Consider the following 22,607-nt stretch of genomic DNA (forward strand, 5'->3'; position numbering starts at 1 on the left):
TGTCTTTGTGGGGCCTTGGTTGGAGCAGAGCAGGAGGATGTGGAGCCTCGGAGTCCTGCCAGCTGAGGACATGTTACTGTGCCCTGCACTGATCTTCTCTGTCACAATAAGCATTTGTGTCTGTATCCACCACCCTGGGTGCTTGGAGAGGAAGGATCCAGCAGCAAGGCCTTGTGCAAGGGGAACCTTCCCCAACCTCATGCTCACTAATGAATGGAGAGCAGCCAGCCCAGGCAGGGAGCAGATCACTCCAGCTCCCCCCAGATGGGAGAACATCCTGAGAACACTCATCTTGCTGGGGCAGGGACCTGGATTCCTCCAAGAATCACACCTCTTCGCACATGCTGCCTCCAGCCAAGCTACCTCTGCTCTTCTTCAAAGGGGGCTTCAACTTGTGGGAGGGGAAAATAAGGCTGAAACATCCTTCCTGGAGCTAGCAGGAGCTGTAGAACAGTTCTACAGCTGTAGAACAGTAGAACAGGGGAATGGAACCTGGAGATCAGCCAGCAAACTCTGCTATGAAGAACAGCAAGAGAAGTGCTGTGTGAAGGCACACCATGGGCAGACAATGGGAAAATGGGGCTAGGGGCCAGGGAAAACACAAAAGGTCCTTTCAGGGAAGGGAGAAGTGGTGGTCCATAAGGATGTGATGGATGTGGAGACCTTTCAGTACTGGCACACCTCTTTGGGCTGGATTTCACTGCTGCACCAGCAAACTCAACTCGCCACCACATGAGTTTTTCCTCTGGCCAGACTTTTACCCTCCAGGGTTGTCCTGAGCCACCCCACACACAGTGGAAAGAAAAAGGATGCTATGGTAGATACCACACCAAAATGATGATAAGATGAATTGCACCCCACAGACTACTCTTCATGGGGTGGTGTGAGGGGGTATCAGGGCAGGGGACCCAGAGGAGCATCTCACTCTTGAATCCTAGCCAAGAGCTCCTCCAGCACAATTAGCTAAAGACCATCTTCTCCTTATTGCATACAAGTGGATAGACTTTTAATATACTTGTCTATAACGAAATCCATTATCCTCATATTTCACAGAGGTCCTACAGTGCTGGTTCCCCCTTTTCATGGCCGGAGGTGGTGGAGGAGAGGAGGTGGAAGAGGGATGGAGCCAAGTACAGCCAGGCCCTTTGTGTGACCACTCAGGAGGCACTCTCCCCATAAAAGTTTGGGCTCCTAAATGGATCTGACCTCCCCTCCTCCAAGCCCCTTTCCCTTTCATTTTCTTTTCCTCATTATTCTTGGAAAAAGAAGAAAAAGCCAACCCTCATCTGGATCATTAGCGTCAGAGGCGGAGACGGCTCCGAATGCCACATGGAAGAGGCAAACATATATTTCATTCAATGCCCCTTGAGTGGTGTTTCACTCAAGGCTGCTCCTCCACAAAGAGAGATGTGAAAATGGTCCCCGCTTGCGGCTCTGCTCCCAGCTGCTGCCCTGACAGGGCTTGATGCAAAGCTGCCTCTTCAGGGAGACAAAGCGCGGCCATTTCTTCTGCCTTCGATTGATGTCTGAGTTGTTTGGGGAGCATTTAGCGAGGATTGGAGGAAAAAAGGGGAGGGAATTCAATGAGAGAGCCTGGGTGATGTTAATAGATAACGGCTCTGAAAGACCCAAGGTTGAGTGCTCAGCCTTTGGTCTGCCTGTCTTTGGCTTCCTTCTCTACTGTTTGGAGGGACCTCAGCCACAGTTCCTTCAGTGGTCCAGGATTAATTGAAGCCAACAGCAAGAGCCCTGGGTACCCCTTGGCCAACTCTTTGCCAAGTTATAGATGCTGATGACACCACACTGGTGGTCTTCAGACGTCCCAGTGAGTAGCCCTCTCATCCCAAACACGATGTGCAGAGCAGAGCCATGAAGCCTGTGCACTTCCATGGTCTCCCATTTGCTTCCTTCCAAATGCAGGAACACAAAACATTTCCATGGGCATGCAACATCTTTTCTTCCAGTGCCATCCCTCCATTCACTCCTCACTGCAGTTTCTGGAGGAGAAGGGGTCCCCACCACCATTGCCCAGGTCTCACCTGTGCTCAATGAGCCTGTGGCCAGCCTTCACCAACTTATATGCCCCTGGTGTGCAAACAAGCCGCTAGCTCTCGCATGGTCTCTCTCTGAGAGAGAAATGTCAAAAATCGCAATACTTTTCCATTTCTCATTCCTGCCCATTGGAGTGAAGAGAGTCCCTCCAGCTATCCCTGGATAATCCTCCACCCCTGACCCTGCCTTGGCCTCCCAGAGGAAAGGACAAACTAACCCAGCCCTACCCTCCCCACTGTTCCAGAATTGCAACGCCCTGAAGTAGGTCCCACCACTAACACCAATAATCAGTGATTTGCTATAAAACAATCAGCAGTAAGAGGTAGTTCAGAGGCTCCTTAGGACCAGGGAACCCCAAATGAGACTAAAACCTCAGTGCTGCTCCACTGACAGGGGTCACGCTCCACGGATACCATCAAAAGCCATACCCTGAGGTACAGGAGCCATGGGTTTCCAGGGCTCATGCTTTCTGCCTGCTCCAAGCCCTGGAGAGAAAGCTGCCCTGGGGAAGGGGTGCTTCCACTGGATGGAGACCTAGCGTCCAGCTGGAGCTGGGGAGCTGCTTTGTGCTCAGGAAGGCACCACAGGGCTCAGGGCTGCTTTGGAATCTTGCAGGGATCTGGCTCTGCCCAGCAGCTTTATTAAGTGCCTTTGCCCTTAATCCTGCTTGAGAGCACCAGTCCTGGGCAGAGGTGACATTCTGAAGGAGCAAGCTCTTGTCTTGGCACCCTGCAGCCTCCCCAATCCCTCTCCCATCCTCTCTTACTTTCTGCAGTTCCAATGCGTGATTTAAAGTGGGTTGAAGTTGCAGAGAGGAGGAAAATGACACGGCTGAGTGCCAAAGGGGCTGGGTGCAGTTCTCCCATGGGACCCCAAAAGCACCAGAAGCTCTGGGTTGCAGGGATGAAGTCCCTGCTGGGCTCCTAAACCCCACCAAAAGCCAGCTCCCCCACCTAAGAAGCTGTAATCCCTCTTAGGGGCATGGGCAGTAATCAGGGATTTGGCTCTGGGTGCGTGTGTGTGTGTGTACAGCATCCGTGTGTGTGTGTGTGTGAGTGTGTGTGTGTATGACTGGCTCAAAAAGTAAAGAAAGGCTCCATGAATGAGGAAAGAAAATGCTGAACTGGGCAATTTTGGGGATGGTCCTGCCTTGGGCTAATCCCAGGGCCTGTGCATACCCATGCCAGGCAGGGGGAGATGATCCAGTCCTGGCCCCAGAGGGATAGCAGGATTTATCCCTGGTGTGTTTAGCCAGCTGAAAGCCAGGCAGCTCCTCCCAGCCCATGGTCTGGTCTGGCTTTGCTGTCACCAAAGAAGGAGCCACATCCCAGGGGACCTCCATGTCCTTAGAGGGAGAGCCGGGACCCAAGGAGCTGCTTTCAGAAGGAGGGGTCTTCCTCTGCAGGGACAGGACCACCAGCTACATCTTCACCAAGAGCAGATGCTGCCTGGGAGCATCCCCAAGCATTGCACGATGGCAACCCAAGCCCTTTTATTCCAGTCAAGTATCCCAAGGCTCTGGGTCCCCGTCACACTCTGCTTGGTGCAACAAATCCTGTCCTGGTGCAAGATGTGCATAATTTCTAAGGGAAACCAGGGTCACGAAGAACAATTAGGAGTTGTTATCTAAGGCAAGCATCCTTTTGAACTCTTGTGTCATTGTAAATCATAGAATCATCATAGAATCACAGAATGGTTTGGGTTGGAAGGGACCTTAAAGCTCATCCAGTTCCAACCCCTGCCACGGGCAGGGACACCTTCCACCAGACCAGGTTGCTCCAAGCCCCATCCAACCTGGCCTTGAACACTGCCAGGGATGGGGCAGCCACAGCTTCTCTGGGCACCCTGTGCCAGGGCCTCACCACCCTCACAGGGAAGAACTTCTGCCTAAAGTCTCATCTCGATCTCCCCTCTGTCAGGTTAAAGCCATTCCCCCTTGTCCTGTCCCTACAGACCCTTGTCAAAAGCCCCTCTCCAGATTTCTTGTAGGCACACTGCAGCTGAAATCAAAAGTGAGGCACTTCTTTACAGAGCAGGGAAGTGGGCCGAGCAATGCTGCTGTAGGCACCGAAAGTCAATTGGCTTAAACAGAAAACTGGAAGAAATGGTGAAAAACAATTCCTTGAAGGGCTATTAAACACCATGACCCACTAATTATCAGCCTCTCCTCCTAACAAGCACAAGCTGCTGCAGCGAAGATGCGTCTTTCACCATGAACTCAGCAGCAGAAAGAAACCTGTTGAAGCTGAAAAGGCTTTCATTCTTATAGGAGCTTGTACGAGTAAAAGGTTCGCTGCAGTCCTTCATGGATCCTGCAGTTATAGTCAGTGCATGATCTATCCAGCGGGGTGATGTGACTCAAGCTCTGTGCAAATATCTGGAAGAAAAGATGATGCCAGAAAACACCTACATTGAAATGTATCAGAAGTCATCCCAGAAAACACCTACAGGCAAAGATACCAGAGTGACAGCGTTCAGGTCCTCAGATGCCTTCAGCTGGCTGTTCTTAGAGAAGTGCTCAATTTTGGTTCGAATCAGAATTAGACATAATTACAGAACTTAGTGTATAAATAGGGCTGAGGAGAAGGCACTGGCATCAGAAAGCTGAAGTAGAGCAGCAAAAAGCGCTATTAGTTCACATGCCACACAGCCCTTTATTTCTTCCATTTTAAGTCTGACCCTGCTTTTATCAAAGGTGTAGGAAAACCAGTTGACCGCAGTAGAAAGGAAAAGAACCTCTCTCTCTGCAATGAAACTCATGTGTGCCATGAGGGAGTTTGTTTTCTACTGGAGGCTGCCCTGGGCTGCTCTTGCTCTGGAGCTCAGCACCTTCACATGAACTTGAGCCTGGTACAGGTGCCTGCTGGGCCAAGGAATCAGGGGTGGGATTCCCAGTCCCTGATTTCAGAGCTGTTCTTGCTCCTAATGAGAGGCTATGACCAAGCAAGCACCAGCATTTTCCTCCAAGAGCAAGGTGCAGGGATTATGTTTCACTGCCTGCTGTGGGCACGGGGGCTCAGAAGGGCTACCTTGATCAAAGCCAGCTGGAAAACACTGCTGCAGATGTGAGAACCTACATTTATGCACCAGGAGAAGCCCTAATCCTGTGACTGACCTGCCAGCCACTGGTCCCAAGGCTCAGATTTAAGATCAATAGGTCTCTTCTGGATTCAAAATCTCCAGGCAATGGAGAAAGATTATTTTATGCTGGTGTCTCCTGCATTATATCCTGCACAAGCCCTTAATGCAGCTGCCCTGCAGATCCATCCTTATCTGCTTCGTCAAACACAAGATGAAGATAGTCTGGATGGAGCAGAGTCCTCAGCATCCTTCCTCACCCCACCTGAGTGCTGCACCTGGGCAGGAGCAGAAGTGGGTGCTGAGCCCAGGAGACCTGGTCGAATGGTGGAATAGACTCTGCTTTTGTGAGAACCCCCTGCAGTCCTGTGTCCAGCTCTGGGGCCCCAACATAAGAAGAACGTGGAGCTGTTGGAGTCCAGAGGAGGCCACGAGGATGCTCCGAGTGCTGGAGCACCTCTGCTATGGAGACTGGGCTTGTTCAGCCTGGTGAAGAGGAGGCCCAGGGAGACCTTAGAGCAGCTTCTAGCATATAAAGGGGCCAACAAGAAAGCTGGAGAGGGGCTTTTGACAAGGGCCTGTAGGGACAGGACAAGGGGGAATGGCTTTAACCTGACAGAGGGGAGATTGAGATGAGATCTGAGGCAGAAGTTCTTCCCTGTGAGGGTGGTGAGGCCCTGGCACAGGTTGCCCAGAGAAGCTGTGGCTGCCCCATCCCTGGCAGTGTTCAAGGCCAGGTTGGACGGGGCTTGGAGCAACCTGGTCTAGTGGAAGGTGTCCCTGCCCGTGGCAGGGGTTGGAACTGGAGGAGCTTTAAGGTCCCTTCCAACCCAAACCATTCTGTGATTCTATGATGATTCTATGATTTACAATGACACAAGAGTTCAAAAGGATGCTTGCCTTAGATAACAACTCCTAATTGTTCTTCGTGACCCAGGTTTCCCATGGCAGGGGTTGGAACTGGAGGAGCTTTAAGGTCCTTTCAAACCCAAACCAGTCTGTGATTCCATGAACTGTCTGCAGAGCACTGCAGGAAATCTCTCCTCAGATAACAGGGAAGGGGACTGACTGCATCCAAGGGCACGTGTCTGTGCTGGAGCGACATGCAGGTCCTAGAACAAACCTGCATGGACGTCACAAGGTATTTGCAAGCCCCAGAGCACATCTTGCCCATTGACGTGGCTGTTTACAGCCTGGCAGGACGGGCACCTCGCATCCCGTGGGATTTGAGCAGAGCTGTGATATTCACACCTCGACCTGGAGCTGATTCACACCCAGGTGTGACCTTGTTCTCCAAATTAAAACAGAAAGGCCAGAAGTCACACAGGTAAGGCACCCCTTCGCCCGTGGATGCCTCAACCCTGTCCTGCCCTGCCGGGAAAGGTCTGCACGTCCTGAACGTGTGGCTTCTGCAGGGACAGGTTGTGATGGAACCACCAGGTCTCATTCAATGTAACCCTCTAGAAACTCTCCAGAGCTGAGCAGTTTGCTGGAGCAGAGCCCTGGGGCCATGCCGTGGTGCTGGTCCACTCAGAGCCAGGGGTTGGAGGATGCTGCACTTGCAAGCATGTGTACAGTGTGGTTACATGGTCCTGGATAGGCTTCATCTCTCCCCTGCTCAAGAAGAAGAAGGAAGAGGTTCCTCCTAATGGGTTTTCTCATTGCTGGAGGGTCCTTTTCTTGTTGGCCTCCTCTTTCATCTGCCTGGGAGTTGGCTGCACCCACTGGTCATTTACACACCTTCCTTGGAAAATACAAATAAGCTGTGTAATAAACTATAATGAGTATTGTGTATTTACACTGGGATAAAGCCCTGCGCTGGGAGGGGGAGCACCCCAATTACAGAGGTGGCACTCCTGAATCCTCCAGAGATGCTGGGTCCCCAGGAGATGCTGAGCTTCCCAGCACTGGGAGCAGGGAGGCTGAGCTCCATCTGCAGTCGTCTCCTGGAAGGAGGACTGAAAGCACCGGCTGCAGGACCGGTGAGCAGGGAGGCATCCAGCACCTAGGGCTGACAAAGCACAGGATGCTTCATCTCAGCCCTCACCTGCAGCTGCTCAACCCAGTGAGGTTTTCTAAATAGATTTCCCATCTTCTTTATAAACATAAACTGCTCACATTGGCCTAATGAAGATGGAAAAGCCTTTAAAGTGGGAATCATAGCTCCAGTTTGGGCTATAAAGTACCTCAGAATAGCTCTCCATCAGGGATAAATATTGCAGATTGAGGGATCTGTCAGGGGGAGGACACAGAGGAGGTGTGAAATGCTACAGAGGCCATTACAGTATCACAGTATCACAGTATGTTAGAGATTGGAAGGGACCTCGAAAGATCATCTAGTCCGATCCCCCTGCCGGAGCAGGAACACCTAGATAATGTTACACAGGAATGTGCGGGTTTTGCAGTTGCGGGCACTGCGGTGAGACGTGGATGGTTTGGGGATGGATGTGAGTATGACAGGGGTCCAGAGGAGGTGTAAAACGCTACAGAGGCTATTCCCTGAACCTATGGTGCTTTGCTGCCTTAATAACCGGCTATGGAAGGTTTCATCCAGTCTGGGGATAGTCAGGTGAATCTGTTGCACCCCAGTATCATTTGTCAAGGAGGTGCACATGTCTGCAGCCCATTGAAGGACAGCCCACCTCCTTTTGGTTTTCCTCAGCTTCTTCCCTGGCTATTGGGAAGAGAGGAGCACCTCCAGAGGAAATCCCTGCAGGATGGAGCATCTCCATCCTGGGTTCCTCCAGCTCCAGCCTCCTGGTTATGGGCTGTTCTCCCTGGGAGGTTGCCTTTGGGTTGGCCTCTTTCCCTTCTGAAGACTGCTGAGTAAAACAGGAGCAAAGCCTTCGCCCGCCCAAGGCAGGACCGCATCTGCTCCCTGCTGGTAAGATCATGGGCAAACCTTCCCATGTGGCTTTGCTGTGCCCTGTGATTTATCTGCTCCTAAGCATTCAGATCAGCCACTGTGGTTCCTGCAGGCAGGCGGGAGGGATGCTCACATTCCATGTACAGCTCTTGATTGAGCCCAAACCCAACAAACATCAGTGTTAGGGGCTCCAGGAGGATGGTCCAGCCTTCAAGGGCCACCTTGGCATTACATCCTGGGGATGGAAAATCCCAATGAAGATGTGTTTCTCCACCTGAGTAAGCCCAGAGATGGAAAAAAAAAGACTTTATAACCTTAAAATCATCCACTGATCCTGGTGCACAGCTGAGGACTGGTGTCATCACCTGGGAGCAATTTGTGCCCATCACCTCTTGTCTTTTCCATGGGATTCCTTTTAAAATGGGAATCTCCATCTTCTTTCTATCCACCCTTTAAATACTGGAACATGGGGATAAGGTCTTACCGGAGCCTTCTCTTCTCCAGGCTGAACAAGCTCAGCTCTCTCCCCCTTTACTCACACAGCTGCCCAGTGCTTGGATCATCTTTGTGGCCCTTCTCTGGACCCTCTCCAGCCCCTCCACATCTTTTTTGTACAGTAGGGATCAAAACTGCACACAGTATTCCCAGTGTGGCCTGACAAGCTCTGAGTAGAGTGGAGCAATGACAGCTTCATCTCTGCTGGTGATGCCCTCTCTGATGCTCCCCAGCATCCTGTTGTCTTTCTTTGCTGAAGCTGCACACTGTTCACTCACATTGAGCTTGCAACTGCTCTTATATAGAGAGCTGCCAAGGCCAACCCGCCAGAACACAAGTTCTGCTGGGCTTTGGGCTGCTGTGAAACAGGGAAAACATCTGCAGCCCAAAGCTGTTCCAGCTTGAATGGAGTGGAGAGGCCAAGGTCTGCTGTGCACAGAAAAGGAGCAGTGAGCTTGGCCAAGCCATATAAAACGTCCGTGCTCTGGAAAAGCCACCCCAGGCTGGAAAACACTCTCCCACTGCTTCTTCCCTCGAAGCCAGGGGCACAGGATTCCCTGGCACATCAGGCAGCGATATCCGCTGCTGCACCCACCTGCCCTGCCCATGATGAGGATCCACTGCCACCCTGAGACATTTGCTTTCAAACAAATCCCCTTTTATCCCATGGAAAGACAACCCCAAATCCTCAGCACCCATCGGAGCATGAAGCCCTCCCACGCCGGAGCCCATGGAGTGACGGATGCTCCTGTCCTGCACACCAGTAACAAACAACCTGTACCAAACCCACCGCGGTCGGAGCCGCCGGGTACCTGGCGCAGGACTTTCCATCCACACCCCCCCTTCCAGTTCCAAAGCTGCAAAATCAATTAGCAGCAGCATCAAGAAAACTTTGCTGTCTGTTTCGCACGGAGATGCTAATCTCCACACACACACACACACACACACACGCACACACCCCGCGGGGCTGCATCCGGAGCACGCCTGTCGCTTGCTCATCTTTTGTACCTGGAACGGTCCCTCTCGCCCCCCCGCGGCCTCCCCTTCCCTCCGGCAGACGCAGTGGATGTGATCAGGTATAAAAGCCCGCCTGGACCAGCGGCCGAGTGGCAGATGCTCTCCGGGAGCTCTCAGCAGAGGGGGACGGAGGGTGTGCGGTGGCAGCGGGCAGGCTCCCACCCCAGCCACAGGTAAGCCCCGAAAATCAGTGACCCGGCTCTATGGGGCTCCCTGGTGTGCTCTGGGGTGCCTGGGGAGGGAAAGGAAGTTTGGGAAAATACAGGTTTGATGAATGGTGGGGACAGGTCGCTGCAGGGGGGTTACAGGTTGTGATGGATGAGGGCTTCCCAGCACGGGATGGGCAATAACACATCCTCTTCCCTCCCTGCCTCTGACTTATTGCCCCCTGCACCTCCATTCACCATCAGGTTTATTTGCACTATTGGGTGTTCATGTGTTACTGTCCGGACTGTCAGGGCTGCTGTGCTGGGGGATCCAGGCAATGATACCTGCAGATTCAGGCAGAAGACAGAAAGACAACCTTTATGTTTGAATCTGAGCTGTCTCGCTCTTTTATGCCCCTTTCTGAACTGCTGTTTGCTGTCATACCCATCAGGGTCCTTTTTGTGCTGCTGAAGAAAGTCCCCCTGCATCCAGGCTTGAGCTGGTGGCTCTTGCACCAGAGAGAAGGATCAGCTCTCCCCTTCAGACACACATTTTGGGCCAAAACCAGATTTTTCTTCTATTTCCTTTCAATATGAGATGAGTTTTCCTCCCATAGAGCACAGGGAGAGGTGAAACGTGTGTCCACCCTGAGTTAAATACAGCTGCTTGGGAAAGAGTTGGGGTTTACAGAGGGAAAGCAACCTGGGCATCCTTGGGGAGCTTGGAACCTTGGTGACCAGGAACCAACCCCAACCTCATCCTTGATGGCACAGCAGCCATGGCCACTTCAACCCCCAGGTTTCAGCTGGATCCAGGTTAATGTTGGCAGCCCCTGGCATACACCATATCTCAAACACCACCAGCACTGGCCATAGCCCTTCACAAAAGCCACTTCAATATTACCTAATGTAAAATATTCATGCCTTACTCTTCTAATGCTCATTTATTAATACTTATGTTGTGTCTCCCACCACGCAGGAGTTCTGCAGCTGCTCCAGGGGCACGGCAGGGCAGGGCAGGGTAGGAGGGAGCACATATATTTTAGAGGAATCAGCTTGCAAGCCCAAGTGGTTGGTGAAGGATGAAACCTGAAAACAACTCCCTAACATGCTCCCCTTGCAGCATCACTCACCTTTATGGGGTTCTTAGGAGGCAGCAGCAATCCCCGCTGACAGGGACTGTCACCCATGGGAGCAGTGACAAAAGATCCAGGCTCCAGAGAGATGCCTTTTGGTTCAGAAGGCAAAAGGAAGAGGCAGGAAGCAAACGTTGTCCATTATTTGGAGCGGCTGAGCAGGAGCAGAGCGATGCAGGAGGCAGCTTCAGGTGTTCCCTTCCCTTTCCCATGCCTCAGTTTCTCCTCCGGCAAAATCAGCCCCTTGCTCCTGGGGCATGGAGAAGAGCATCCCTGCTTAAGGAGCTTGAAGCAGGAGGAAAGCTTTGAAGAATGAAGGGTTTGCAGCACTAAAGTATCTCCCAGGGGAAAAGCTGCAGCCCTGGCAAAGGGTAGGGCTGGGGGAGGCAGGTCAGTGCCGTAGGAGGGGACCCTACTCCTGCAACCCAAACAGAAGTAGCATAGAGAAGGAAAACACTAAGGTGGGTGCATCAAAGGAACCAGTAAAGAATCTCCTGAACAAGAAAAGGGTGATGTTTTCCTATTTTTCTTGTTTTTTCCCCATAGTTTGTGCACGGTTTCTGGGCCCGCAGCCCCTTGTATCCCCTGTGTGAGCCCCCGGCCAGGATGTGGAGCATGCTGTGGAGCTGCCTGCCCGTGGTGCTGGGGCTGCTGTTCTGGCACCCCACTGATGCCATCAGCCCTTGCTGGGAGAGCAACAAATGCCAGGACATCACCAGCGAGGCCGGTGTTTCGGTAAGCTTGGGGATGAGCACTGCATCTGTCTGCTTTGCTTTCTGACCCCCCTTCCACAGGGACCCCAGGGTGGGCTGGGGGATGAGGGGATGGGGATGCTGACACCATGGAATGAATCACATCAATGCTGGAGAACGCTTCAGACCCTGGACCTGCAGGTTTCAGTATGATCATGCCTCGGCTTCACACTGGGGAATGATGCTGAAGGAAGTTTTTGAGCCTGCAGCATTTAAACTGACAGAGGGGAGATTGAGATGAGCTCTTAGGAAGAAGCTGCTCCCTGTGAGGGTGGTGAGGCCCTGGCACAGGTTGCCCAGAGAAGCTGTGGCTGCCCCATCCCTGGCAGTGCTCAAGGCCACGTTGGATGGGGCTTGGAGCAACCTGGTCTAGTGGAAGGTGTCCCTCCCTGTGGCAGTTGGAACTGGGTGAGCTTTAAGGTCCCTTCCAATCCAAACCATCCTATCGTATGAACCAGCAGCTTAGGTATTGGCTTTACCTCCACCCAAGGGTGCTGCAGAGGGTGGTGGGGACCAAGGGGGTGGCACCCGCATGGGGACCTCAGCAGGGCACAGGCATGAAACCAACTTGTGACAGGTCCTGCTCCATGCAAGCAGCTCCCCTGCAAACCCCTCCTGTACATCTCACCCCCATGCAGGCGTGTGCTGCAGCGTGTACAGCCGACCTGTCAGCCGAGGCGCCTGTCTACCCAGGCAATGGGCACCTCCAGCCCCTCTCCGAGAGCATCCGCAGGTATGTCATGAGCCACTTCCGATGGAACAAGTTTGGCCGGAGGAACAGCAGCAGCGGTGGGGGGCACAAAAGGGAAGAGGCCACGGGGGACAACGCACCCCCAGCATCCCTGCCCACCATCCCACTGTCCCGCCACGAGGAAGAGCAGGGAATCGGGCTAGAGCGGGAGGAAGGCAAACGCTCCTACTCCATGGAGCACTTCCGCTGGGGAAAGCCAGTGGGACGCAAGAGGAGACCCATCAAGGTCTACCCCAACGGGGTGGAGGAAGAGTCAGCCGAGAGCTACCCGCTGGAGTTCAGGCGGGAGCTGGTGCTCGATGGCACCGTGGCATCGCCTGAGGAGGAAGAGGAGGAAGGCCAGGAGGAGAAGAAGAACGGTGGCTCGTACCGCATGCACCACTTCCGCTGGCACACCCCCATGAAGGACAAGCGCTACGGGGGCTTCATGACCTCGGAGCACAGCCAGACCCCTCTAGTGACTCTCTTCAAAAACGCCATCATCAAGAGCGCCTACAAGAAGGGGCAGTGATTGGGGAGAGCCCAATCCCCTCCCATAGCTTTAGTGTCCCGCTGGCATGTGTTTCACTTAGAGATCACTCGTTGTGTCCTTCTTAAGTAGTACTCCCAAGGGGTCTGCTCCCGGGTTCTGCTGGCTGGGAACAGGTTAGGGATACAGCCATCCACTGCTTCGCTGCTCCCACTGGACATGCGCAGGGAGCAGGGATGATGCCCAGTTGGGAGCGCGCCGCATGGTTTTGGTATCCTCACTGAGCTGTACAATACTGTAAATGATAGATTAAAATAATAAGAATGATAAAAATAATAATACATTTTTTTTGCAAGCTAACCAGGTGTCAGCAGTGTCTCTGGGGAGGGCAAAGGGGTGGGAAAAATAACTGCAAAGTAAACGCCTGCAGCTGTGGGGTAAAGAGACATGGCTGGGAATATGGAGCGGGATTTGGGGAGAGGGGGAAAGAACAATCTTGCACCTCCAGCTTGGGAGCTTCATAGGAGCCGGCTGTGGGGCTGCGACAAGGCCAGAGCAAGCACTGGGACTGCGTTTTGGAAGGGTCCAGCTCCTGCTCACCCCAGCAGAGTGTTTTGATCTCAGAGAGGAGCCCCACACTGATGTGATGGCAGTGCTTGCTGGCAGCAATGCAGCACCCTCAGGGTGCTGCCACAGGGAGCAAAGCCACTGAGCTGGGCTTCCCCAGGTAAAGCTATTAATTCCCCAATTGATGATAATGCTGAAGAGCCTGGGTACCAGGGAATCATAGAATCACAGAATCCCAGGTTGGGAGGGATCTCAAGGATCATCTGGTCCAACCTTTCTAGGCAAAGCATGACCTAAGACTGACTGTATGTCCCAGCATCCTGTCCAGCCGGAGATTAACAGTGTCCAATGCTGGGGAGTCACCACTTCCCTGGGGAAATTATTGCAGTAGATGACTGTTCTCATGGTGAAAAATTTTCCTCTTGTGCCCAGTCAGAATTTTCCCAGCAGTAACTTGTGCCCATCGCCCCTCATCTTTTCCATGGGACTCCTTGTAAAAACAGAGTCTTCTTTGTAGCCACCGTTTAAATACTGGAACATAGGGTAAGATGTCCCCTGAACCTTCTTGTTTCCAGGCTGAACAAGCTCAGCTCTCTCAGCCTTTCCTCACACAGCTGCCCAGTGCCTGGATCATCTTTGTGCCCTTCTCTGGACCTTCTCCAGCCCATCCACATGTTTTTTTTGTAGAACGGGAACCAAAACTGCACACAAAGTTCCATGGAAAACTTCATTGCTGCCAAAGCATAACCAGGCCCCTTCCCCCTTTTGTATACTTCCCAGGCAGCAAACCACCAGCATTAATATCATAACGTTGATCTCAAAGATGTCCCAAGGGCTGGAGCACCTCTGCTATGGAGACAGGCTGAGAGAGCTGGGCTTGTTCAGCCTGGAGGAGGCCCCAGGGAGACCTTAGAGCAGCTTCCAGTGCCTAAAGCAGCTGACAAGAAAGCTGGAGAGGGGCTTTTGACAAGGGCCTGTAGGGACAGGACAAGGGGGAATGGCTTTAACCTGACAGAGGGGAGATTGAGATGAGCTCTTAGGCAGAAGTTCTTCCCTGTGAGGGTGGTGAGGCCCTGGCACAGGTTGGCCAGAGAAGCTGTGGCTGCCCCATCCCTGGCAGTGTTCAAGGCCAGGTTGGAGGGGGCTTGGAACAACCTGGTCTAGTGGAAGGTGTCCCTGCCTGTGACAGGGGGTTGGAACTGGGTGAGCTTTAAGGTTCCTTGAACCAAAACCATTCTGTGATTCTGCGATTCTATGAAAGTAGGGCTCATGTCGGCATTTTCCCCCACTCCTTAGCTAAGAGATGGCCCAGGTCACCCTGTAATGGTGCAGGGGCAGCTTGCACATGGCACAGTGCACTCAGTGCATGGTTTGGCTCTTGAAATCTCCATCTGGGTGGTTGAATTCCCATTTTGACTCTCAAATGTGGTTTGTTCACATTCAGACACACACACCATGAGCAGCAACCCAGGACCTTTCTCCACAGCCACATCATTGCAGGGAGATTCTGTGGGACTGGGGAAAAATTGAGGAAATAATTCTAAAGGATGATAAGGATGAAGCCCAGTTTGAGCTGGATCCTGGGCACAGAGCTGGGGGAAGGAAGCTTCTCCATAGCCAAGACCATCCTCCTCCTCACCCCATGGCTTCCCTTCTCCAGCCCTGAGCAACCAGCCATGTATCCTCTTCCAGAGACACGCCAGGACAGCAGAGCCCCAGAGGTGGCAACATCAACATTTATTGGAAAAGGGCATTAAGATGGTGTGTTTGAAAACATCAACGGCCCTTTATACCTGCCTTCTCCTCCCCTGCTCTTGGCTACACACGGGAACGCCACAGTGCTCCAAAATACAGAGATGGAAACGCACACATGCACCGGAACTGCCAACTGCATAGAAATATACTTTGTCATCTATATGCACACAAGTATCTAAACTAAACGTGATGTACAAACAGGTCACTTACACCACGGGTGGGGGGCATTTACAGGTGGAGTTTGGGTCCCAAAACATGGAGGGGACATGGTGAGACATGCCGGGGTTGCAGCCAGCCAGGAGGTGATGGCACCGGCCCTGCTGCAGGGTCCCGCAGAGCAGACAAGGGGGAAGCACTGCGAGTGGAGGGACAGGAGGATGCTGTGCAAGGATAACCCCCGGGACAGCTCCTCAAAGCAGAGGCCGGGGTATTTTCTGCCCCTCAGGACAATGGGCACCCCGAGATGTGCCCTGTGGTTCCCTTCCTTCAGTGTGAGCAAACCTTGTGCTCATTTTCCCACCTTCTTTGTGGTTGTTGAAGAGGTTTGGGGTGTTTTCTCCGCACTGACACAAATTTGGGCATTGCTTTGCCTACTGTGTTTTGTTAAAAGATGGGAACAGCCACAGGAGCAAACGCTTCCTCCCCAAGCAGCCAGCTTTGTGTTCCTGCTGCTCGCCCCAAAACCTGCCCCAGCCAAAACTCAGGCTTCAGCAGGACCAGCTATGACCCAGAGAGGAAAAGGGGCTCAGGAACAGGGGACAGAGACACACTGGGACACTGAGGAGAAGCAGCAGCGAGAGGAGAGCAGGACTGGCACAGGCAGTGCTGTGATCCAGCCTAGAGACCGAAATAAACCCTGTTTTTTTCCTGTCCTCTTAAGCTAGATCATTTCCTAAACCCAGATTAAAGCATGACCACACAAACAAGCGGTGACCTCGGGGCAATCTTGAACTGTATCTGCCGCTGAGGAAAGAAAAGGGGATGGTAGTGTGTAATTACAGCTTAAAACAGCAGCCTGAATCTCTGCAGTGAGGTGGCAGAGAAACAGGTTGTGGCTGAAGCAACCAAGCAGCTGCGTTTACCTGAGTCCCTCCACCACATGCAGAAGCAGCTCCCATGTCTCCAGCCTTAGATCTTTCTGTGCCTCTTCGTGTGGCAAATGCAGAAGCAGCGTGTCCAGCCAGAGGGGAAAGGGATGCCTGAGCTGGCAGGAAAGACCCCCCTCCAGACTGCAAAGCAAGCCCAAGCTTACCTTAATGCACCGACATTTGGGAGCAAGACAGATCCTGTGAGCAACTAACCCCCCCCAAAATGACCTTTCCTCCCCATCCTTACCATCTTCACCTTCCACTTTTGGTTTGGTAGGATGCAGAATTTTCAACCACATGTATCAAAAGCAAAACTCTCAAACATGGGGCCTCATCTCCCCCCAGCCCAAATCCAGTTATCCAGTTCTGTCCTATTGCACAGCAAGAGGCACGATGCAGGGCCTGGAGGGCGGACCCTCTAAAGTGCCTCTTGTCACAGCTAAATCTTTCAACACTGGGGTGTCTTTGTGATTATGGCTCAGGTGACTGAAGATTGGGCTTTGTCAAAGTGTTCTGCTGATAAAAATAATTCAGCAATTCTTTGAGACAGGAATCCCAGGACTGTGAAAACCCAACCCAAGAGTAGGAAAACAGGGGGTTAATGTGTTTCATATTCCCCAGCACGGTGGTTTCTCCTGCCTTGTGTCACTGCCCTGGGTCCCCCAGTCCCACTGGCTCCGCAGGTGCAGCCCGGCTGTGACCAGGGCGAGGGACACGGCTCGTGTGGATTTTGCCAAAAGAAAAAAAAAATGAAAAAAAAGTGGGTTTTCCCAAAGAAATGGTGTTTTCAGGTGACCTGGGACCAGCCAGGCTTCTGTGCGGCCCCGCACTGGGATGGGGAAATCACCACCCTCGTGCTGCACCAGGCAATCCCTTTGTCCAGGGCATCAGGGCACAGTGAGGTACCCAGGGGAATGACCCATGTGCCTAGGGGAAGGTCCAGACTCACAGGCCAGGAGCCAGATGCAGGAACTGAATCCCCTCTAGCAACCTTGCTCAGGCACCATCTCGGGCAGGTTTTGGTTTTGCGGCTGGACCTGGCTCGGGCACACTGCACCCCATCCCTGCTCCTGCCTTTCACAGTCTCCCACCCTCCAGCTTCAGCCCTGCCCCTTGCCAGGGGCTCTTGACATGGCTGACAGATGATGTGGGGGGGGATTCCCCAGAGACCAGGTTTGCTTTATGCCAGGAAGATGTACATGAACAACGTGCTCTGCTCGGAGCCAGAGCATCTCCTCTCCCCTTCCCAAAAACGGAAACCAGCGATGGAGGTCACAGCGAATACCCACCTCCCCGCGCTGCTGTGCCTCCTGCACCACCAACTGCTGTGAAACATGGACACAGAATAAAGTACGGGAGACGGGTTTGTGGGGCCAGCGAATCTGAGGGGTGGCCTCAGTGTCCATGTCCCCACCCGTCCTGCAGGAGGATGTGCTCCCCGCAGGGTCAGCAGTCTCTCCCCGAGAGGTCCTTTGGTGCGAGCTGTGCAGCGGTGGCTCTGCCCTACCAGCGCGGCCACCTTCAGTACACGCACAGGTCTGGGAACTTCATCTCGTACACCGGGATGGAGTGGTTTTGGGGCTGGCCATAGGCAGCTGTGATGGTGCCGGAGGGACTTGGTGGTGGTCTGAAACACAAGAGGTGGAAGGAGGTGGTTTATAGAGGGGTCTGGTGACAAAGGAAAGCTTGTGCAGACAACGTGCATTCCTGCAGCATTGCAGGTCTCCACAGCACCACCATAGCAGAAGGGAACCGAGGCAAACAAACCAAAGGCTGCTCCAGCAGCCCTTGTCCCCTCTTGCCAACCCCAGGCTAGCACCCTTTCCGAGCACATAAGCCTCCTTGATAAGGGACAGAAGTAGCTCCCATTGCCTCAAAGCCAGTGCTGGCCTTGTGGTCAAGACCCCCCCACACTTGGCACAGCATCCTCGGCTGTCACCCAACTCACCGTATGGTGATCTCGAAGATCTGGTTGAGTTTGCTCTGCAGCAGCGTCGCCTGTAACACAGACACAGAGGCTCCATTAGAGCAGCTGTACCCAGGTACCACAGTAACGCAGACGGGACAAACACCCCAGTCACAGCAGGGAGAAGGTGGCCTGGCAAAATGCAGAGCCACACTGCCACTGTCCTCCTCTCCCAAGCAGAGGAGCCACAGAGACGCAGCCTGCCCTGGTCCCCACTCACCCGAGCACCGCAGTGGGCAGCGATCTCCTCGAACGGGGCTTTCTGGAATTTCTCCACCACTTGCCGCCTCCGCTCCCGCTCCTGCTCCTCCACGGCGACGCTGTCTACTGAAGCAGAGGGGAGATGGCTCCCAGCTGCTCCTCACCCACAAGGACCACCGCATCCCCACCTCCCCAGCAGACAGCATGGATTTGGGCATCACTGGAAAGCCAAGGAGAGGGTCTCCAGGATGTGGCTTTGGGACCAGCCTCTCCCAGGGACACCACCAGGGCCAGGCAGAGCTATGAGGTTGACTGGTTGACCTGCAGTCCGGGTGCAATTCCGCCAAGGGGACCCATCCATGTGTGGCATGCACGCACAGATGCGGGGCTGATGGTACCCATACACACACACACCATGCCAGCCACCACCTCTCCTTATCACGTTGGTTCCCCCCCTTACCTATTGCCTTCTTTAGCGTCTCATACGTGATTTCTTCTGCTGGTGCTCTCTAAAGCAAGGGGAGAAGCAGATGAGGCTCAACACACAGCACAGGACACTGTTTTGGGATGACAGCAACCCAGAACCAGTGTCCCAGACTATATTCTTGCACCAAATGAGTCTATCCTTAAAGATCAGGGATCCCTTTCCTAGCAAGCTGTGCTTTTAAAGTGTTTTTTTTTCAGGCTGGACTAGCCAGGCCTTACACCTCAGTGACAGCTCTTGTTGCTAAGAAATATGCTAGGAAATAAAGAAGGAAAATAAATTTGCCACGCAAGCAGCAGTGGATAACCCTTCCAGCTATGCAGCAAACCTTGCAGGCTGGGATCTGTCAGTACCTGGAGGGAACATCAGGGGGAGTTGTTTTTTTTTCTGACCCCATTCACTGCCAGACAGGCCAGGGCTCAGTTACGGGCTCCTGTACTCACAGCCAGAGGAGCAATTACATATGCAGCCAAATGATGAATTAGAGAGGGTGTAACCTCATGCTGTCAGGCTGCTGAAAGCACGGAGTGCTGAAGGGATAAGGCAGCCTCTGCAGCTCTGGTGTAACATGGTACCTGCTCTCGCTCAGGACTGTTCCTTGACTCCACCTCGACCTGCAGGGAAATGGTCTCACCAATGCTCTTCCTCTTGGACAAGCGATCTTCATCTGGGGAGGGAGAGAAAGGGCAGAAGAGCTAATTGCAGCCTCTCCATGGCCAGCAGGATGAGCACAGGCAGCCCCCAGAAAATACAGCCTCACATCTCCTCCCCAGGGTATCCGTCCATCTAAGCCATTCACACAAGTTTATCCAAACCAGCAGGACTGAGGAGTGAGCCAAGCCCAGCAGGGCTCATGGATCCTTCTGCCCAGCCAACTGTGAATGTCACAACCCCAGGAGGTTCCAATTAACCACTTTGTGCCTCAGTTTCCCCAAGGCTGCATCTTTAACAGAGCACCAAAAAACAACGGGGCCAGGTGTAGGACAAGAACTTTACATCACTGTAACTGTGCAGAGCAAGGGACCAGTTTCATCCCTTCCCATTTCTCCAGGATGCCCCAGGGTACTGCATACCTGTCAGCTGGGGAACGTAGGGTGTGCTGAGCCGGTCTGAGTTGTAGCCACTGCCTCCCAGCACCTCACTGATCTTGCTCTGCCAGAAGAAGACCTCTGGGCCCAGGCGGTCAAGGCTCTTGCTCAGCCTGTGGAGATAGAGAACAAACAATGAAGATGGCAGCATCTCTCCTGCTAGGGAACAGTGCCAGCGGGGTTTCTGGTCCCTTTGGGTCAGGAACAGAGAGCTTTCATGGTTTCACTAAGCTCCAGCACAGCCAGGTACATCACACTATTTCTGCACACACCAGCACAAAGCCAGAGGCCAGGAAGGGCTCTCAGCCCACCACAACAGATACAGTCCTCAGGGAGGACCACCCTGAGATAGGGAATGTGTCAAGAGAGCAGTGATGCTTACTGAGGTCCGTGTCTCTGTAAGGGGCCTCATCACTGGGGAAGAAGGTATTTTCAAGGCTCATACCTGGGTCTCTCCACAAACACGTCTTCAGGAAGTAGGTAGGGAGCTTCCTTCTGCCGCATCTGGATGACCTGCAGAAGACAAGCAAGGAGCCAAGCTCAAACCCAGAGGTGGCTTGTAGAGTCAATGCCAGAGGTGCTGCAGACAAGGCTGCAGCCCTGTCCCCAGACCCTCCCTCTCACCTCATGGATGTGCTGGCAGAAGGTGGGCACGGTGGTGAGCTGGCTGATGAGGTTCAGGTACGCCGCACCAAGGGCAAAGAGTGCGCAGCGGTTGTATGCTGTCAGGTTATCCTCGTTGATCTGGGCAATCTCCTGCAGCAGAGACACAGTCCCATGATGAGATACAGATGAACAAGGTCCCAGCACTGTCCCCATCCACCTTGCGGCATCACCTGCCCTGCAAACATCCCAGCTTTTGGAGCTTGAGTTTTGCAGCATTTCAGAGGCTGGGGCAAGGTGACTGAGGTCTATCCCCAGTGTGTTGGGCTGATCCATGGTAGGAAACGCTTACAGCAGATGAGGTGCTTCCTCAGAGACCTCTACTCCAAAACAATCTCTCCCAGAGGCTCCCTTCTTCCCATCACATCCCAGCCTGCCCACCCCAACAGTGCCAAGTGCCAGCAGCACACCCAGCTCCCCTACCCACCTGCACTGCCAGCACCAAGCGGATGAGGTCCACCATGACCTCCTCGTTAGCCAGCTCAATGCTAATGAGCATCAGCATACTGTAAAGAGCCTCATAGTGAGCCTGCACGTTGCTCTCCTCCTTGCAGATCAGGTAGATGTGCCGGTAGAGCTGCTGGCCATGCTGTGGGGACATGGACGGATGTGGTTAGCCCCTGAGCATCCCCTGTGAGCAACGCTGCCATCAACACAGAGCAAGAAGAGCAGCAGGGCCCAGCAAAGGAGCCTCCATCCATGCAGGAGGGAGCAGAGCTCCTCTGGTCACCAAGGTGTGACAATCAGGTGGCATTTTACCATCTGATGCTGGACCCTGATGGGGAAGAGCCACCAGCAGGTCCAAGAGCAGAGCCCAGGGCAGACACAGAGCACTCACAGCACCACGGCCAGGGAAAGGCCTCTGCTGCACAAGCATTAGAGAAATGCTCAGATCACAGCAGAAAAACAAAAGCCGAAACACACTGCTTGACAGCAAGACACAGGACAGAGTAGGGCATACACTGGCACAAGGGAAACTCAGCTCTGTAATAGTTTTTGGTTTGGGGGCTGCATTGCTGCTCCCCAGTGTGTGCAAGGAAATAAACTGATCCCACCTTGCCTAGATGAGCTCCAGAGAGTTTTGCTGGAAGTGTTTTAGGGAGGCAGTGGAAGGAATAAAGTCAGGCAACTTTGAAAGCTACTTGCTAAATAGATTTTGTGATACCAGCACATCCTCGGGTACTCATTTCTTGGGGCAAATAGCTGATTTAGGAGTCTAGAAAGGCCCACACATGAAGCACTGATAGAGACTGAATCCCACTGGCTTTTCCCAGGGACATCCTTAGGTTTAGAGGCATCACGGTACTCCAAAGACTCAGTGTGACTTGGGGAAACAGAGGCACAGTCCTCGGCCTGATCTGCACAAGGACAGCTTGATCCAGACACTACCTTCTTCATGAAGACAGTATCCTGGCGTGAGCACTTGTCCACTTTCAGCTTCAGGACTGAGATGTCGCTGATGGTGCTGCAAGAAAAGGCCAAGGGAAAAGAAAACCTCAGACACTGGAGGGAAGAGGTGCAATTCCTGCATCCCTCAGAGCTGCTGGTCAGGAATGAGATGTATGGGAGGAACTGCTAAAAAGCCAACAGTGTCTTTTAAAACCCATCTGAACAATTCAGATATTCAGGAGTACTGAGCAAAATCACTACAGGATTTCAAGGCAGTGGCACTCAGGAACACAAAGGCAAGTTGACAAAGAAGTGTGAAAGCAAAGTGGGTTAGCAGAACCACAGCAAAACCCATAGAGATGTTTCCATCTGGGATTACAGTCACCTTCCTCCAAGGTAACACAGCATGGACCACATGAGTGCCCAGAAAGCCTCACAGACCACGAGTGTCCAGCAGGCCTATCCATGGCAATGCAATGCAGCCATTGCACCTGCACAACCTCCTGGGACCATTGACTAACCAGTTACTTTCAGCAGTGTTGTCTCATGTTCCCTTGGGCACAGTCTCTCACATGTGGGCACACCTCACCCATATGGCTCTTAGACCACTAATATGCAGTATTAAACTATCCCAGAACTGATAC

At 53.0% G+C, this 22,607-nt stretch overlaps 2 protein-coding genes across 6 annotated transcripts in view; one reads left to right on the plus strand and one right to left on the minus strand.

Moving 5' to 3' along the window:
- The first annotated feature begins 9,594 nt into the window (after nt 1-9,594).
- On the plus strand, nt 9,595-12,804 carry POMC (proopiomelanocortin). Its single transcript, XM_057427594.1, has 3 exons — nt 9,595-9,681; nt 11,337-11,525; nt 12,181-12,804. The coding sequence occupies exons 2-3, from the start codon at nt 11,397-11,399 to the stop codon at nt 12,802-12,804; spliced, it is 753 nt and encodes a 250-aa protein (XP_057283577.1). The 5' UTR covers nt 9,595-9,681; nt 11,337-11,396.
- Nucleotides 12,805-17,330: 4,526 nt separating this feature from the next.
- Nucleotides 17,331-22,607, minus strand: part of EFR3B (EFR3 homolog B) — a 38,310-nt gene continuing 33,033 nt past the window's right edge. For 4 of the 5 annotated variants that reach the window (XM_057427588.1, XM_057427589.1, XM_057427586.1 and 1 more), the window contains exons 14-23: nt 21,964-22,039; nt 21,002-21,163; nt 20,536-20,667; nt 20,357-20,424; nt 19,897-20,024; nt 19,399-19,490; nt 18,800-18,848; nt 18,359-18,465; nt 18,121-18,170; nt 17,331-17,799 (exon numbers count right to left, since the gene is read on the minus strand). In XM_057427588.1, the coding sequence (XP_057283571.1) occupies nt 17,694-17,799; nt 18,121-18,170; nt 18,359-18,465; nt 18,800-18,848; nt 19,399-19,490; nt 19,897-20,024; nt 20,357-20,424; nt 20,536-20,667; nt 21,002-21,163; nt 21,964-22,039 (970 nt within the window). In that variant the 3' untranslated portion in view covers nt 17,331-17,693. The remainder of the gene's footprint in view (nt 17,800-18,120; nt 18,171-18,358; nt 18,466-18,799; nt 18,849-19,398; nt 19,491-19,896; nt 20,025-20,356; nt 20,425-20,535; nt 20,668-21,001; nt 21,164-21,963; nt 22,040-22,607) is intronic. The other variant, XM_057427585.1, reaches the window with a different exon arrangement.

The sequence above is a fragment of the Pezoporus wallicus genome, unplaced genomic scaffold, assembly GCF_028554395.1.
Source record: "Pezoporus wallicus isolate ANWC-B61680 ecotype Strahan unplaced genomic scaffold, APGP_CSIRO_Pwel_v1 contig_6464, whole genome shotgun sequence".
Classification (NCBI taxonomy): domain Eukaryota; kingdom Metazoa; phylum Chordata; class Aves; order Psittaciformes; family Psittacidae; genus Pezoporus; species Pezoporus wallicus.